We start from the raw sequence: 16,886 nt of genomic DNA on the forward strand, positions 1-16,886 counted from the left end.
ATTAAGTGATGTTAAATTATACAATGATTGTATCTTATGCTACACTTGTTGAAAGTTTTAAAAATGAATAAAGATTTTTTTTTTAAAAAGAGGCCCTGTGTTTTATGCACAGAAATTAGCTTTGAAATATCATTCACTCAGTCTGAATGGAGGTTTTTCCAAGAGCAGGATTAAGGTGTGGTTAGTGGTTACTCATCTTCTATATATATATATATATATATATATATATATATATATATAAAATCGGAGGTATGTATGTGTGTATGTGTGTGTGTATGTGCCGCGATCAAGCAAAAACGGCTTGACCGATTTGAACGAAACTTGGTATGCAGATCCCTCACTACCTGGGATGATATGTTCTGGGGGTCTCGCGGCCCACCTGCACACGTGGGTGGAGCTACAAACAGAAAATCAGATTTCACCCATTCATGTCAATGGAAAAAATGTAAAAAGCTGCCATTCTCACAGTAATTCAAAAACGGCTTGACTGATTTGAACAAAACTTGGTATGCAGATCCCTCACTACCTGGGGTGATATGTTCTGGGGGTCTCGCGGCCCACCTGCACACGTGGGCGGAGCTACAAACAGAAAATCAGATTTCACCCATTCATGTCAATGGAAAAAATGTAAAAAGCTGCCATTCTCACAGTAATTCAAAAACGGCTTGACCGATTTGAACGAAACTTGGTATGCAGATCCCTCACTACCTGGGGTAATATGTTCTTGGGGTCTCGCGGCCCACCTGCACACGTGGGCGGAGCTACAAACAGAAAATCAGATTTCACCCATTCATGTCAATGGAAAAAATGTAAAAAGCTGCCATTCTCACAGTAATTCAAAAACGGCTTGACCGATTTGAACGAAACTTGGTATGCAGATCCCTCACTACCTGGGGTGATATGTTCTTGGGGTCTCGCGGCCCACCTGCACACGTGGGCGGAGCTACAAACAGAAAATCAGATTTCACCCATTCATGTCAATGGAAAAAATGTAAAAAGCTGCCATTCTCACTGTAATTCAAAAACGGCTTGACCGATTTGAACGAAACTTGGTATGCAGATCCCTCACTACCTGGGGTGATATGTTCTGGGGGTCTCGCGGCCCACCTGCACAGGTGGGCGGAGCTACAAACAGAAAATCAGATTTCACCCATTCATGTCAATGGAAAATATGTAAAAAGCTGCCATTCTCACAGTAATTCAAAAACGGCTTGACCGATTTGAACGAAACTTGGTATGCAGATCCCTCACTACCTGGGGTGATATGTTCTGGGGGTCTCGCGGCCCACAACTCTATGTTGCTTGCTCAAGGGTGGGTTCACCCAAGAATTTATATGTTCTTGCTCCAGGAGGTGAAACTAAAATTGTTGTTTATAATCACGTTTTGCGTTAGTTGTATTGTATTCATTTTGTCAAATATTTCACATTATAATTTGAATATTGCACTTTTTATTAAGCTGTAAAAAAATAATTTCATTCACCACTATAAAGTATCTTTATTTGAATCTATTTACAGTGTTATTGCTATAATTAAATACCCGTGCAACGCCGGGGCATCAGCTAGTAATTTATAAAATACATGCTAAATAGTGGCTGTAAAAGTGTGTGGGTAGTTTCCGTGGGGTAATTTTCAAAGCGATGGTATGCTATTAATCTTTAGAGAATTCCCTTCAAGGTAGAAGACATGCACCCAGTCAGCTTTATTTAATAATGGGGTTAATTAACACAGACCTTTGAGCCCAGCAATATAGTCACAGGATCTGAAGTGGCTCAGTTCCTTTTTCCGTGTGGGTCTCCTCTTTAAAAAGGAAACCTATGTGCGGTGAAGATGGTGCCATTTTGTAAGTGCATACTGACCTCTTTGAAAACAAGATACAAAGAAGATTGATTCATTTGATCTTTGGTGCTAGAGAAGGATTTTATTCATGTTGTAGGCCACCAGAAGAACTAACAAATCGATTCTGGAAGAGATAAAACTGACTATGTCATTCAAAGCTGTATTTTGGTCACATCATCAGAAGAGACAGATCAATGTAGAAGGACATCATGTTTGGGAAGATTGAAGGAACCAAGCAAAGAGGGTGACCTGCAACCAGATGGCTGGATACATTGAAAACAACCATGTGGATGATGCTGGAGGACCTTAACAGTCTAGCACAAAGCCAATTTCTTTTTAGATCTGTAATTCATCAAGTTACTAGGACTTGAACATAAGTCAATGGCACCTAATTAACTAATAGGTTAGAAGAGCTCTCAATGTCCATCACAAAGCTACAACTCAACACGAGGCCATGTTTTGTCACTTAGAAGCCTGCATCAGGAGTTGAAATCTTATGGTAAATGCACAGTCATATAAATATTACGTGAGAGCACACAACCTTGGAAACATAAGCAGTGTTTAATATAACGTTATTGATAAATTATCTCTTGGATAATGGTTATTTTTCTGTGAGTATGAGGCATTTAGCTCTTACCCCTTTATTGAAAGGCAGTGACTTGAATCCAACAGTACCATCAAATTACCATCTGATTGCTAATATTCCATTATTAACAAAGATGATTGAGATTATTATTTTCAAACAACTATCCAACTACAGTATTTAGATAAATTCTCTATTCTTTTACCATCTCAACATGGTTTTCGTCCCAATTTCAGTACTGAAACTCTATTAGTTTCTCTGATTTCTAAGGTTCAAAGCTTACTATCTCAGAATCGATATGCCATTTTACTGCAATTTGACCTTTCCACTGCTTTTGATGTAGTCAGCCATGATTCCTTGATTCAATTACTCTCAGATATAGGATTAGAAGAAAAAGTTCTAGGCTGATTTAAAGGATGTCTTACATTGCGCTCTTATGTGATAAACTTTGAAGGTAAGACATCTGTTGCTTAGATGCCAGATTGTGGTGTCCTGCAGGGCATTTCATTGTATCTGATTCTTTTCAACATTTATATGACCACATTAAAACACTATAAATTAAGTTCCATCAAGACGATGTTCACTTATGCTGATGATATCTTCATCCTGCCATTCGTTGATCCTAATTTGAGCAACTTTACAGCCAATATAAACTCTTGTATATCTAAATTGCAATAGTGGTCACTTCATGCTCATATTAAGCTTAACGTAACAAAGACAAAATTATTATGGTTTGGACCAGAAATTGGTATTTTGCATATAGAATCATCTTCTAGAGCAGTGGTTCCCAACCCTGTCCTGGAGGACCACCAGCCAGTCAGGTTTTCAGGACAGCCCTAATGAATATGCATTGAGCAGATCGGCATGCCTATCACTTCCATTATATGCAAATCTCTCTCAAGCATATTCATTAGGGCTATCCCAAAAACCCGACTGGCTGGTGGTTCTCCAGAACAGGGTTGGGAACCACTGCTCTAGAGTATTGGGTGTTGTTTTGGATTCTTCTCTCTCTTTTCAATGCCAGGTAAATAATCTTAGCAAAAAATGTTTCTTTAGTCTTTCCACGCTGAGAAAAGATCATCATCTGTTCCATCAAGATCATTTTGCAGTATTGGCTCAAACCATTATCTTGGCATAGTGGATTACTGTAATTCCATTTATGTAGGATTAAGCAAAGGAAACAAGAAATGGCTACAATTGATTCAAAATGGTGCAGCCAGACTGATTTTTGGAAAGAAAAAATCTGATCACATGTCACCTCTGTTGAGGAAATTACATTGGCTTATGTTTCAATTAAGAATTTCAATTTAAATATGCCTGTATAGTCTTTAAAATTTTACATGGACTATTTGTTCCTTTGATGTCTTTATCTTTAAACACCATGAGATCTTCAGGCACAAGAACAACTCATATGTATAAGCTCTCTTTTCCATCATTAAGAGGAATCAAATCCATAAGTAAAATTTCACACTCCTTTCCATACATACTAACTGCGATATGGAATGGACTACCTCCTCAAATCAGATTATGTTTCATCGCTTTTTAGGCTTTAGCTCCAATGAATGCTAATGGATCTTTCTTTGTGATCTAATTATGTAATACTAAAAATCACTTCAAAAACTTGTGAAACACACTGAAATCCTCAGAAAAATAGGCTATAACACGAGTCCAAGCACAACCTATATATCAACCCGAAGGTTGAATCAAGAGATTATTAGGATCTCAAGTGCTCACTTTCAGTGAGAGCAAAACGGAGATCTTCTGTCGTTTTGTCCCGTTTCCACCCGAGCTAAGTATTTGAACAACTATAAACATAGTAGTATAAGAAATTAGTATAACAAATTGCACAAAAAGATTAAAATAAATGGAATAAAATAACACAACAAGAGTTTAAAGGAGCGATGATAGCTCACATGATAGTTATTTGCCTAGACTTGTTCAACCAGCATATAACTGTGAGCACTTGAGATCCTAATAATCTCTCGATTTAACCTTCGGATTGATATATAGGTTGTGTTTGGACTCATGTTATAGCCTATTTTTCTGAGGATCGAATTATGTAAACCAAACCGAGCTCCTATTTTTAGGAGATGATTCAGTGTATATAAGACTAACCCCGTCTTCTACTAAACCGCGCTATCAGTTTTATCTCAGGGAGCCGCGCTGAATGGCACGCGCTGCTCCCGACGCTCATAGGAACTCAATGAGCATCGGGAGCAGCACAGGCCGTTCAGCGTGGCTCCCTGCGCTAAAACTGCTAGCGCGGTTTAGTAGAAGAGGGGGGTAAGAATTAAATTAGATTACAGCCACAAAAGTTTGAGCCTGTTTGTGTCTCCAAGGTTGTGTGTTCTCACTTAATATTTATATGACTGTGCATTTACCATAAGATTTAAACTCCTGATGCAGGCTTCTAATTGCTGAAACATGGCCCCGTGTTTGGTCTTAGATTTGTGGTAGACCTTGAAAGCTCTTCTATTATTTCATAAAATTGTTATTTGGACCTCTTCAGGCCTCTTCTCCATTTTTGCTTTTTGGGAAGATTATTTATCTGGCCATATTTTTCATGAGCGGATTACCACTGTGGGGTTTGTTGCTTTCCTTTTTTTTGGGGGGTGGGGGTTCAAGTACAACCTGGCATATCTTTCCAATACCTCCCTTAAGTGCTTATGACACTAATACTGATATCCTGGCACGTGCCTGCTCTTTTCCTCTCCCAATAACTTTCTTTTGTTTTTCTAATAGTTTGAATACTTGAACTTTTATTTAAAAGCTTTGGCATATCCTTAAGTTTTTACTATGTGCTTTGAAAGCATTCTATGTTTCTAAGTTCAGTGTAAATAACACTTAAATAGATTTTATCAATAGGCTTAGTGCACCATTATGCTGTTTTATTCTCGCATGCTAAGACCATTTTTACCGCAATTGGAAAATGGATGATTTTCTATATTTTATATTATTGCACTCATGCACTCGTGTTGCCATTAGCAGGTGGCCTTTAAAAAGAATTACTGCAGGAGCACTTACCTAAACTTATTTTGTACACGGTTAGGGCTCGTGTGATAATGCAGATGCACTAACTGATTAGCACAGGAATGCGTACTCTCCACTCCCAGACACACCTTCTCCACCAAAAATATAAAAAATTTTTAGCATGCGAGTAGCATGTGCCAATTTGGATCCTACTGAGGGCATTCTGTAGTAAGCCATTTCAAGCTGTGTTAAGTACATACTAACGCTTACTGCAGTTTAGTAAAAAATAACCTTTGTGACCTTGTAAATTAATACAATGATTTGCTGCTTTTCCAATGTGGTGTTTGTTTGTATTTTCAGTAGTTAGGTGAAAAGCAGTGTAAAAGTATGAACTCATCACTTTCTATAAAAATAAGTTCCAGAAAAAAGTAAAAAAAGATTGATAAAATGTTAAGTACATCTGCCTCAGTATAATGCTCATCCATGAAATGTTCACCATTTATGAATTTGTCTCATTAAATCTGAGTGTTTCCCCTTACTCCTAGGTTTGTACAGAAGGGCGTCTTATTTTGGAGTTTACCTTTGATGACCTTATGAGAATAAAGACATGGCACTTTACCATTAGACAATATAGGGAATTAATCCCCCGGAGCATTTTAGCCATGCATGTAAGTAAGACTTTTTTCTCAACCTAATGAAAAATCCTAAAATTACTTTTTCTATAATGAATTATGATTAATTCCACAAAGTGGATTAGATTTATTGAAGTGTGCTACTATGCTAACATGTATAAATGCCATTAATGTGTGCCATTACAATATAGGCTTTGAGTATGTGAATGGGATCTGGAGTAAATCATGTGCATTGATGCATGTTAGTATGTGGGAATGTGGTAGCACACTTTAGAAAATGCTAATATTTTGTAATATAGTGGTCACAGTATTGCTATGATAATTCTACTTTTTTGAGGGGGTGCTGAAAAGTTCTCAGCCCATCCAAGAAGAGAATGACAGGGATATGGTTCAATCAATGATCTAAAACAATTCAAAACGTAGAATTTCGTTTCTGCAAACTGGCACTTAATGAAATAACATAACACTTTTTTTTAGCTACTGTGGCAAAATAATGCTTAGAATTTAGGAAGTTGGTTGGTTGGGCTGAGAACATTTCAGCACCCCCTCGTATGCTTTAGTATTTCAGATCTAGACCTCAGTAAGAGGCACTTCTATTAAAAAATATGTTAGCACTCACCACTGAATTCTTTAAATAGCATTTAAAATCGCATGCACAAATTTGGGCATGCACCCAATTTATGTGCATAATTTAATTGAATAATCAGCCAATTAGTACCAATAATTAGGATCATAATGAGCAATTATTGGTGCTAATTAGCTTTAATTAAACTTTACGTGCGAGTCATAAAGGGGATGCAGAAATGGGAGGCTGGGGCACCTCAGCCAATCAGGGACTTCCTTAAAGAGGAGACTAAGGAAGTCCCTGATTGGCCATTGTTTTGGCCAATCAGGGACTTCCTTAGACTCCTCCCTAAGGAAGTCCCTGATTGGCTGAGGTGCCCCGGCCCCTCCAAAGGGAGGAGCCTGAGGCACCTCAGCCAATCAGGGCCTTAGGCCTCTCCCCGTACATCAGATGATGCGCTGGGGCAGGGCCTAAGGCCACTATTGGGCGGCAGGCCGGCCAAAGAATAGAAGCAGAAAGGCTTTCCTCCTGCTCCCGAAGATTTTGGCAGTGCGTAGGAGCAGGAGGAGGGTCTGGGCACCCCGCCTGCTCCCGAAGATGTTGGGGAGCCTTGCCCAAGAAGCAGGAGGGACCGGGCACCCCTCCTGCTCCCAACTATTTTACAAGTACCGGGTGGATGGGCTGGGCCCAACCACCTGGGCCGACCAGGGGTGGGCCATGCCAGTCGATGGGGGGAGGGCGAGGGCCATGCAGCATGCATGAAGCATTTTTTTTTTTTAAACCGCTGATGGCAGGAGGGAGTTGGTATCCCAACTGCTTTTTTCTCAGAGGGGGGTGTGGCAGAGCAGGGCAGGCAGGAGAGATCGGGGCCTGGGGTAGTGTCGGGCAGATCTCTCTTGCCTGCTCCTGGACTCTCCTGCTCTCTGCCGCCGTTCTCTGCAGTTTACTGAATCAGTCGGCCGGCATGCAAACGGAAACAGATCGTGCACGGTTTGGAGGTTTAGTGAATCTTGCCCAAAGTTAGATAAGTTCCTGCTGAACCATAACGTACGCTGGTAAGGCTACATGCGAGGCACTGGTCTTTGACCAAAGGGCCATTGCGTGAGTGGACTTGCTGGGCACAATGGACCACTGGTCTGACCCAGCAGCGGCAATTCTTATGTTCCATGTATAGAATTGACCCCTTAATTAACACCACGTTAACTGCTAGCTCAAAGTTGTATTAAGGGGCTTTGCACTATTTTTGCAGTAAACCAGGTGTTTTTGAGATAAGGGGGCATGGCATGGGCACAGATTGGGTGTAGAAAATATTTGGCCTCCTAAATAGGAAGTGATATGTGTTTCCAAGCTAATTGTCATTACTGCAAACTAATGACAACATTAACACATGACCTGCTATAAAATATTTTGGGATCGTTAAGCTATGATAATTTAATTTTTACATATTATAGTAGGGATATATACGATATATATATATAGAAGGATATATGCCCTACAAATTCAAAATACAAAGCCTGTTTTTATACATATTTAGCAAAATGTGGCTTGTAAAAAGAGTTCATACTAAATCTTTGCAAAAATTGCCCTACAAATTGAGGGGCCCTTGTATATATATCCTATGGGGCTCATAATGGAAAGAGAAAAACATCCAAAACCCGGCCTAAGTCGGCACTTGGACAAACATTTCTCAAAAACGTCCAAGTGACGATAATAAAACTGGGTTTTGGACGTATTTCTAAACGACCTAGGCCTTCATAGTGCCGCTGAACGATCAAAGCTAAACGGGGCGTTTCGGGAGGTGTGTCGAGGGCGGGAGTTGGGCGGGACATGGGCCGGCTTAGACTTAGTCGTACAGCATTTATAACCGAAAGTTTTACAAGAGTCTAGACGGAACTTGGACGTTGTGAAACATGGTCTAAGTCACATGTAAAACATGGTCTAAGTCACAAAAACCCACCTAAAGTTGCCAGATAAGCACTGCAAACACATAAAACAGACCACCACACACTATCCCAGTGATCACCAACCCTCCCACCCCCATAAAAATTTTAATCATAATTTTAAAATTCAGCCTCCAGACCATCATCACCTGGCCGCCTGGCATAGGAAAGCCTAGTCGTCCAGCCCAGAGGCAGCTTAAGTCATCTTGGGGGTGGGTTAGGGAATCATGGAAAGGAGGATCCATGCCCATAAGCCCCTGTAATCACTGCATTGATATTTAACATGTGCACTCCCCTATATACCCCCAAAACCCTTTTGTACTGGCATATAAGTGGCTCCTTCAGCCATAAGGGCTATTGGGGTGGTAGATAAGTGGGTCTAGGGAATTCTAGAGGTGGTTTGGGGGGCTAACCGTAACCTATAAGGGATCTATAGGGAGGAGAAGACATGGCACCCTTTTTGTGAAGTTCACAGCAGTTCCCTGTAAGGTACCCCACTATTTAGGTGGCATGTCTGGGTGTGCATTCCATCACTTTGCAGACCCCTCCCACATCCAACAGGGCTTGTTCTAGGCGTTTTGGACTTGGACGGAAAGTTGGACAGAAATGTGGTATAAAGATAGACGATTTAGTGGCTTGGATGATCAGATTGTCAGGACGTATAATTAGACGATTTTTGAAACGAAAAAAAAGTTGGACTTATCTTTCGAAAATGTGTCTTAAGCTGTTTTTTTTACTTTGGACGACTTGCAAGATAGACGTAAACGGACTTAGACATCCCTTTCGATTATGCCCCTCCACGTCTGTAACTATCTGTCATTGTCCAGCATGGCTTTTTGTGTCTTTCTCTACACCTGTCTTTATAAATGGGGTTTGTCTCAGTCTGGCATATTGCCTGTTTTCTCCTTTCTTGTTTGTGTGCATCATTTGCTCCAGCTGTTTCTTAATGCAAGACCCCTCTTTTCCCTCCCTGGTCTGCCTCTGTGCATGAATAAAAAATTAAATTTGAGTCTGTAAATAAATATTTAGTTGTAGTGACATTCAACATTCCTTTTTTTTTTTTTTTTTTTTGGGGGGGGGGGGGTCAGAGGTCCTGCATGCTGTAATTTTAAAACACCCTATATTCACTAAGGGCTCCTTTTACAAAGGTGCGTTAGGGCCTTAACACGCGGAATAGCGCACGCTAAAATGCCGTGCGCGCTAGCCGCTACCGCCTCCTCTTGAGCAGGCGGCAGTTTTTCAGATAGCGCGCGCTAAAAACGCTAGCACACCTTTGTAAAAGGAGCCCTAAGTCTATATTTCCAAATCTGTATGTTATGACTATACTGTAAAAGCTGAAATTTATACCTCTGTGTACACCAAATTTGTTTTTCCCACCAAAGTTTGTCCGGCTTATACTGTGAATGCACTCTTGTAACCCATTCTGGGCTCCTTTAGGAGGACGGGTTAAATCAATGAATATTTAAAAAAGAATAAATAAAGGTTTGGTCCAAGTGCATAATTGCAATTGCATGTGTACATGTTAGGTATAGATAATGCATATTTATAAGAGTTATTATGAGAAAGAGGTATCAATAGGGGTAATTTTTGAAATGAGTTGTTATAATAGGTAGAAAGATAGATGGATGAATATGCTGCAGTTATATTAGTCTCACAGCTAGCACTATATGCTATAGACTTTTGAATCTCAGTTTAGCGTACCTTCCTTCCTTCCCTGCTAACGTAACTTCTGCGATGCAAACAGGAAAAGTGCACAGAATCTGTGCTATGTTTCTATTTTTTGAGAACGGCGGAGACGCTACATAAAAAAGGGGTATTTAACCTTGAAACAACCCCTGGGCATATACGTGGGATATATATAGAAGGGCCCCTAAATTTGTAGGGCAATTTTTTATGAAGATTTCGTATGAACTCTCTTTACAAGCCACATTTTACTAAATATGTATAAAAACAGGCTTTGAATTTGTTTCCGCTCTGGAGATTAGATTTTCTATTTGTTATGTTGTTAATTGATGTTTCTAGGCCCCTTTCCTTATACCAAGTTAGAACTCAGAACTATTTACAAAATAAAAAAATAAAAATACAATAATGTTACATTAATTCATCACCATTCTAACATCAAAACAGTTAATATCAATAAATTCATCAGTATTTAGTGGGTAATAGCCAAATTATGTGTTTTTTGGAATATCTAGTATTGTAAAAAGGGATATACTTTGTTGCTATTTCTGGTGTTATAGAAAACTGGAAAAGTTATTTAGATGATAGTCAGAGCAAATATGAGGAGAATCACTCTTTTACTCCATTTTCAGTCCTGCTCGGAAAGGGTTATTCATCCATCCAATTACTTTGGTTTCATTCATCTCCCCAAGGCCTCTACCCTATATAGACTTACACTTGCTTTGACCAAGGAAACCTTTGGGCTAACCCTGTTATTTCCTGTGGGAGAAAAAAACATATTTTTTCATTTTCTTTCCTTCCATGGAAAATTATTGGAGAAAGGCCCATACCACCCATACCTTTATCTCTATAATGTATTATTAGAATAAGATAGAAAAGGTATGTCAGAAAAGAGATTTGAAGGAAATCTTTTTAGAATGGTTTTGATGCTACTAATAAACCTGCAGAGATATCCAGTGTCCAACAGCAGTCTATTTTTTATTTTCCATATAGTAAATCTTCATCAGACTCACAACTAGCACTATATGTACTTTGTTTGTTCACTCAATCTGTAACATTTCTAATCATTGTAAACCGCATAGAACTTCACGGTCCTGCGGTATATAAACTGTTATTAGTAACATAGTAGATGACGGCAGATAAAGACCCGAATGGTCCATCCAGTCTGCCCAACCTGATTCAATGTAAAATTTTTAATTTTTTCTTCTTAGCTATTTCTGGGCAAGAATCCAAAGCTTTACCCTGTACTGTGCTTGGGTTCCAACTGCCGAAATCTCTGTTAAGACTTACTCCAGCCCATCTACACCCTCCCAGCCATTGAAGCCCTCCCCAGCCCATCCTCCACCAAACGGCCATATACAGACACAGACCGTGCAAGTCTGCCCAATACTGGTCTTAGTTCAATATTTAATCTTATTTTCTGATTCTAGATCCTTTGTGTTCATCCCACGCTTCTTTGAACTCAATCACAGTTTTACTCTCCACCACCTCTCTCGGGAGCGCATTCCAGGCATCCACCACCCTCTCCGTAAAGTAGAATTTCCTAACATTGCCTTTGAATCTACCACCCCTCAACCTCAAATTATGTCCTCTGGTTTTACCATTTTCCTTTCTCTGAAAAAGATTTTGTTCTACGTTAATACCCTTCAAGTATTTGAACGTCTGAATCATATCTCCCCTGTCTCTCCTTTCCTCTAGGGTATACATATTCAGGGCTTCCAGTCTCTCCTCATACGTCTTCTGGTGCAAGCCTCCTATCATTTTCGTCGCCCTCCTCTGGACCGCCTCAAGTCTTCCTACATCCTTCGCCAGATACGGTCTCCAAAATTGAACACAATACTCCAAGTGGGGCCTTACCAATGACCTGTACAGGGGAATAAACACCTTCTTCCTTCTACTGCTTACGCCTCTCTTTATACAGCCCAGCATCCTTCTGGCAGCAGCCACTGCCTTGTCACACTGTTTTTTCATCTTTAGATCTTCGGACACTATTACCCCAAGGTCCCTCTCCCCATCCGTGCATATCAGCTTCTCTCCTCCCAGCATATACGGTTCCTATTATTATTATTATTCTGTCGGCAAGAGGGATTATTCCACCGACATAAATGTTTCACCATTGCTGTTTCAAGGCTAAACACCCCCTTTTTTTATTTAGCGTCTCCGCCGTTCTCAAGAATAGAAAGGTAGTGAAGATTCTGTGCACTCTTCCTGTTTACATCGCAGAAGTTGCGTTAGCAGGGAAGGAAGGTACTCTAAACTGAGATTCAAAAGTCTATAGCATATAGTGCTAGTTGTGAGACTAAGAAAACTGAAGCATATTCCTCCATCTATCTTTTTTAAAAGCAGTTTTGCCAGATTCTGCATATTATAAGAACTTGTTTCAAAAATTACCCCGATTGATACCTCTTTCTCTTAATAACTCTTATAAATATGCATTATCTATACCTAACATGGCACACATGCATTTGCAATTATGCACTCAGACCAAACCTACATGCAGGACCTCTCCCTTCCCTCCCCTCACAAAAAAAGAATGTTGAATGTCACTACAACTAAATTTTTTATTTACAAACTCAAATTTAAGTTTTTATTCATGCATACATAGAGGCAGACCAGGGAGGGAAAGGAGGGATCTTGCATTAAGAAACAGCTGGAGCAAATGATACACACAAACAAGGAGAAAGCAGGCACTCCTCCAATATGCCAGACTGAGACAAGCCCCATTTATAACGACAGGTGCAGAAGAAGACACAAAAAGTCATGCTGGACATTCACAGATAGGTACAGAAACACAGGGCCTGATATTTAGATTATGGGAGGCAGCCAAGCTACCTCCCATGGTTGGTGGCGAACTCAGAAATTCAATGCCAGAGCTGTATCCGGCCATAGGCACTGAATCTCCAGGCTATGCTGAGCCATGTTTGACATAGCTGACCAAGCCAATATTCATCAACTGCTTGGCTGCGTCATAGTAGCCAAATATGGATCTACTATGCAGATGATACAACGCTCATCACCAGCAGCAAAGAAGACATGCTGTATCTACTGAGAAAAGTCAAAGCCAAAAGTCATAACACGGGGTTAGAACTGAACACAAACAAGATGAAGATCGTAAACACAGGAAATGATGAAGATTTTGAGCTTGAAAGTGATAGAATAGAAATTGTAAAGGATTTCAATCTCCTGGGCTCTTTTGTAAACAAAGAAGCAACTAGCAAGGAAGAAATACTCTGCAGAATAGTACTTGGTCGCTCTTCAATGAAGGCTCTTACCGATTGTTCAAAGGCAAGGGAAAAACACTTCAGACGAAGATCAGACTTGTCCATGCACTCATTTTCTCAGTGGTCAATTACGGATGCGAAAGCTGGACACTACAGAAACAAGACAGAAAGAAGATTGACTCATTAAACTTTGCTGCTGGAGAAGAATTTTATGCGTGCTGTGGACCCCCAGAGAACTAAACCAATTCTGAAAGAGATCAAACTGGCTGTCACTCAAAGCCCAAATGATGAAGTTATGACTCTTATTTTGGTCACACCACCAGAAGAGAAAGATCATTGGCGAAGGACATCATGTTTGGGAAGATTGAAAGAACCAGGCAAAGAGGGCGACCTGCACCAGATGGCTGGACGCCTTGAAAACAACCATGGGGGTGACGCTGGAGGACCTTACCAGACTAGCACAAAACTGATTTCTTTTTAGATTTGTTATTCAAGTTGCTAGGAATCGAACACAAGTCAATTTTACCTAACATTTTTTATTTATTATTTTCAAATTTATATACTGATCATAATAATTCACATAAAAGCTAACACATACAATATTTTTTAAAAAACATCCCTGGGCTTACACAAGCACATTTGCCCATTCAAACCATTCCAAAGCTTCAAACCCATGATTGAAAACATCGACAACCCTATTCGCACATGTGGGTCAATCTCATATGTCTGCTAGATTTAGCTGGTCAGCCAGTGAAGATTGGCGCTGACTGACTGTCACAATACATAGACAGTAACTGGCCTAGTCAGTGACTATCGGCGCTTAGTTAGCTTAGTGTTATTTAGCTGACTAAAAGCAGCATCAGGCAGATAGTTATGATCTAAATCTTTCTCACCAGTGTCAGTATTCTCTATGACCTCATATTCATGAGGATTCTTTATAAGCCCCCTCTACTTCATCATCTTGGTACCCAAGAGACAGGGTGCCTTCCTCAGAACCCAAGTGCTGAAAAAGCATTTTGATACTGTCTGAGATGATCTGAAAAAACAAAAACTCACTAGTGAACTGAGTTCAGCGAGAGTGAAGTATATGCATAGAGAAAATATTTATTCTTATTTGTATTCTAATAGCCTATATTGGACCATCAAACATATGGGCTAGACCTGTTTTGCTTGCTCAGATATATAGGCCCAAGACATGCCACACTCACCATAGTTAGGACAAGTAAATGTAAAAATTAGTCCTGATTCCAATATAGGATTCAGAGGACCAGCTTCAGAAAGGCCAATATGAAACAGTTATGGGTTACAGTAGAGGTGCTGCTTCTGGCTGTAATTTATTCTCAGGTCAATCACTGAATGTGAAAATGTGCATGCATTTTGAAACAAAATGGAAAATCAGAACAGGATGATTTATATTATATTGTTTCAAAATGAAATGGAAATCATTTTATTTCTTTTTTGGGGGGCGAGGGGGGGAGAAGTTATGTACAGAATTGCTGTTTGGCATTTGCTTGCGTTTTTCCTGAAACAGAAACAAAGCTCAACAGAAAGAAAACTTGCAAAATTGAAATGAATGAAACAAACAAAAATCCAGGAAAAAATGAAATGAAACATGGTGATGCATGCCCCTAACATGTGATTTCTGCATATTTATTCTGTTGAGCCACCACTGTATTTTAAGTGCCCATGTTTGTGTTGCCTCAACATAGTTGACGAGAATCCTGTGCTCTTTTCTGATTATAAACAGCAACCTTTACAGAACTGGCAGGAGGAGTAGTAGTAACAGTCATTCATCAGTGTCTTCATGTTTGTATTTTCTTTTAGTATGGCATATTAAGCACTTAATATGAGAAGTAACATATGTTATTAGGGCATAGCCACACTAGCAGTTAACGTGACAGAAGGCAATTCTATAGAAGGCACTTCTTAGGAGCCTGTTCTGTAAAGGAAAGTAAGCACCTATATATGTATGTATTTTGGTTCAAACACTTATGCCAGCCATACAGCTAGTGTAAATTGGTTATGTCTAGTTTCAAAATATATACAATAATTCTATAATAGAGATATGCAGTAGAGAATTACACGGTAACAAAATTCATCACCGCTCCCATCCCCATCTCCATGTCCTTCTTTAAGGAGAGAGGGAAGAATCAGAGTATGAATGGACACAGCCACTGACCCTTGAGCCTTGCATTGAAGAATGCTGGTGTAGTAGGACTAAGGTTGAGATAGACACTTAAAGAATGAGATGGGATTGTTTCCCGCAGTTATGCATGAGATGGGAACGATGATGAGTTTTGTCATTGTGTAATTCTCTAATTTGCAGTTATTTGAAATTACATAAGAAGAATTGTAAACAACATTCTCTGAGGACAAGCAGGCATTATATTCTCACTTGTAAGTGACGTCACCCTATGGGGAAACAATCCCATCTCATTCTTTAAGTGTCTATCTCAACCTTAGTCCTGGGAGCCTCCCCTATCAGTCCAAATATCTCTTAGAAAAATAGACACAATGTACAGAATTCAAATATGTCCAGGATCTGATATAACTCAACTTCAAAATCCTTCACTGGTTGTGGAAACTGCCCTCAAGCATTCACGCAGCTCACAATCTTATGCTTCTACTCCTTCAGGCAGAGAAACCAGAACATTAGACTCTTTTGGGAAGTGTATATGCCAGTCATATATGCTCCTTAACAAGATTATATACTACCAGTTTTACATGCCCCTGTATTTTTAAATCTTTACTAAAATGATAGTTGCACTTTCAGGAATTCCTTTCCCCAGATAATTTAAAACAGTTTCAACAGTTTCCCTCCAGAAGACCTTCCTTCTCCAGGAACTCTTAGCCCTTCTCCAGCTAAACACAATAGAACCTGCTTCTCTGCAGGAGAGGGGCCAGGGATTCTACTCCAAATATTTCCTAATACCGAAAAGGTCCAGAGGCCTTCAACCAATTCTAGACCTCCAAGGACTCAACAAATACTTGCTGAAGAAAAAGTTCTGCATTGTCTCTCTGGGAACTCTTCTACCTATATTAGCAAGGATGATTAGCTTTCTTATCTGGATCTCAAAGAGGCCTACACTCATCCTACATTCATCCTATCTGCTCACAGAAAGTATCATTACTTTTGCATTGTATTATGACACTTCCAATACAAGGACTTACCCTTCTGACTGGATTCAGCCCTTTGTGTCTTCACAAAATGCCTAGTAGTAGTCACAACAGTCCTTTGCTCATGGGGGTTACATGTGTTTTCCTATTAACTTTCCCTGGTTCTCAGTGCCAGGATTAGGTTAACAGATCATTCAGGGTCTCATAATCATCCTAAAACGGAATAACGAGGATGACGTGCGTCAGATACAGTTTGGGCAGAGTTTGTATGATGAGGGCTGTTGGTCAATGTTTGAAGGAGCCTGAGAATATGTTTTAAGTATTGTATATATCCTGAAGCA

The 16,886-nt window shown here is 39.8% G+C and overlaps 1 protein-coding gene across 8 annotated transcripts in view; it reads left to right on the forward strand.

Annotated features, from left to right (window-relative positions):
• The window catches only part of LDB2 (LIM domain binding 2), a 706,182-nt gene that overhangs the window by 533,317 nt on the left and 155,979 nt on the right, over positions 1–16,886 (forward strand). For all 8 annotated transcript variants that reach the window (XM_033948750.1, XM_033948741.1, XM_033948759.1 and 5 more), the window contains exon 4: positions 5,936–6,058. In XM_033948750.1, coding sequence (XP_033804641.1) covers positions 5,936–6,058 — 123 coding nt within the window. The remainder of the gene's footprint in view (positions 1–5,935; positions 6,059–16,886) is intronic.

The sequence above is a fragment of the Geotrypetes seraphini genome, chromosome 1 (genome assembly GCF_902459505.1).
Source record: "Geotrypetes seraphini chromosome 1, aGeoSer1.1, whole genome shotgun sequence".
In the NCBI taxonomy this organism is placed as follows: domain Eukaryota; kingdom Metazoa; phylum Chordata; class Amphibia; order Gymnophiona; family Dermophiidae; genus Geotrypetes; species Geotrypetes seraphini.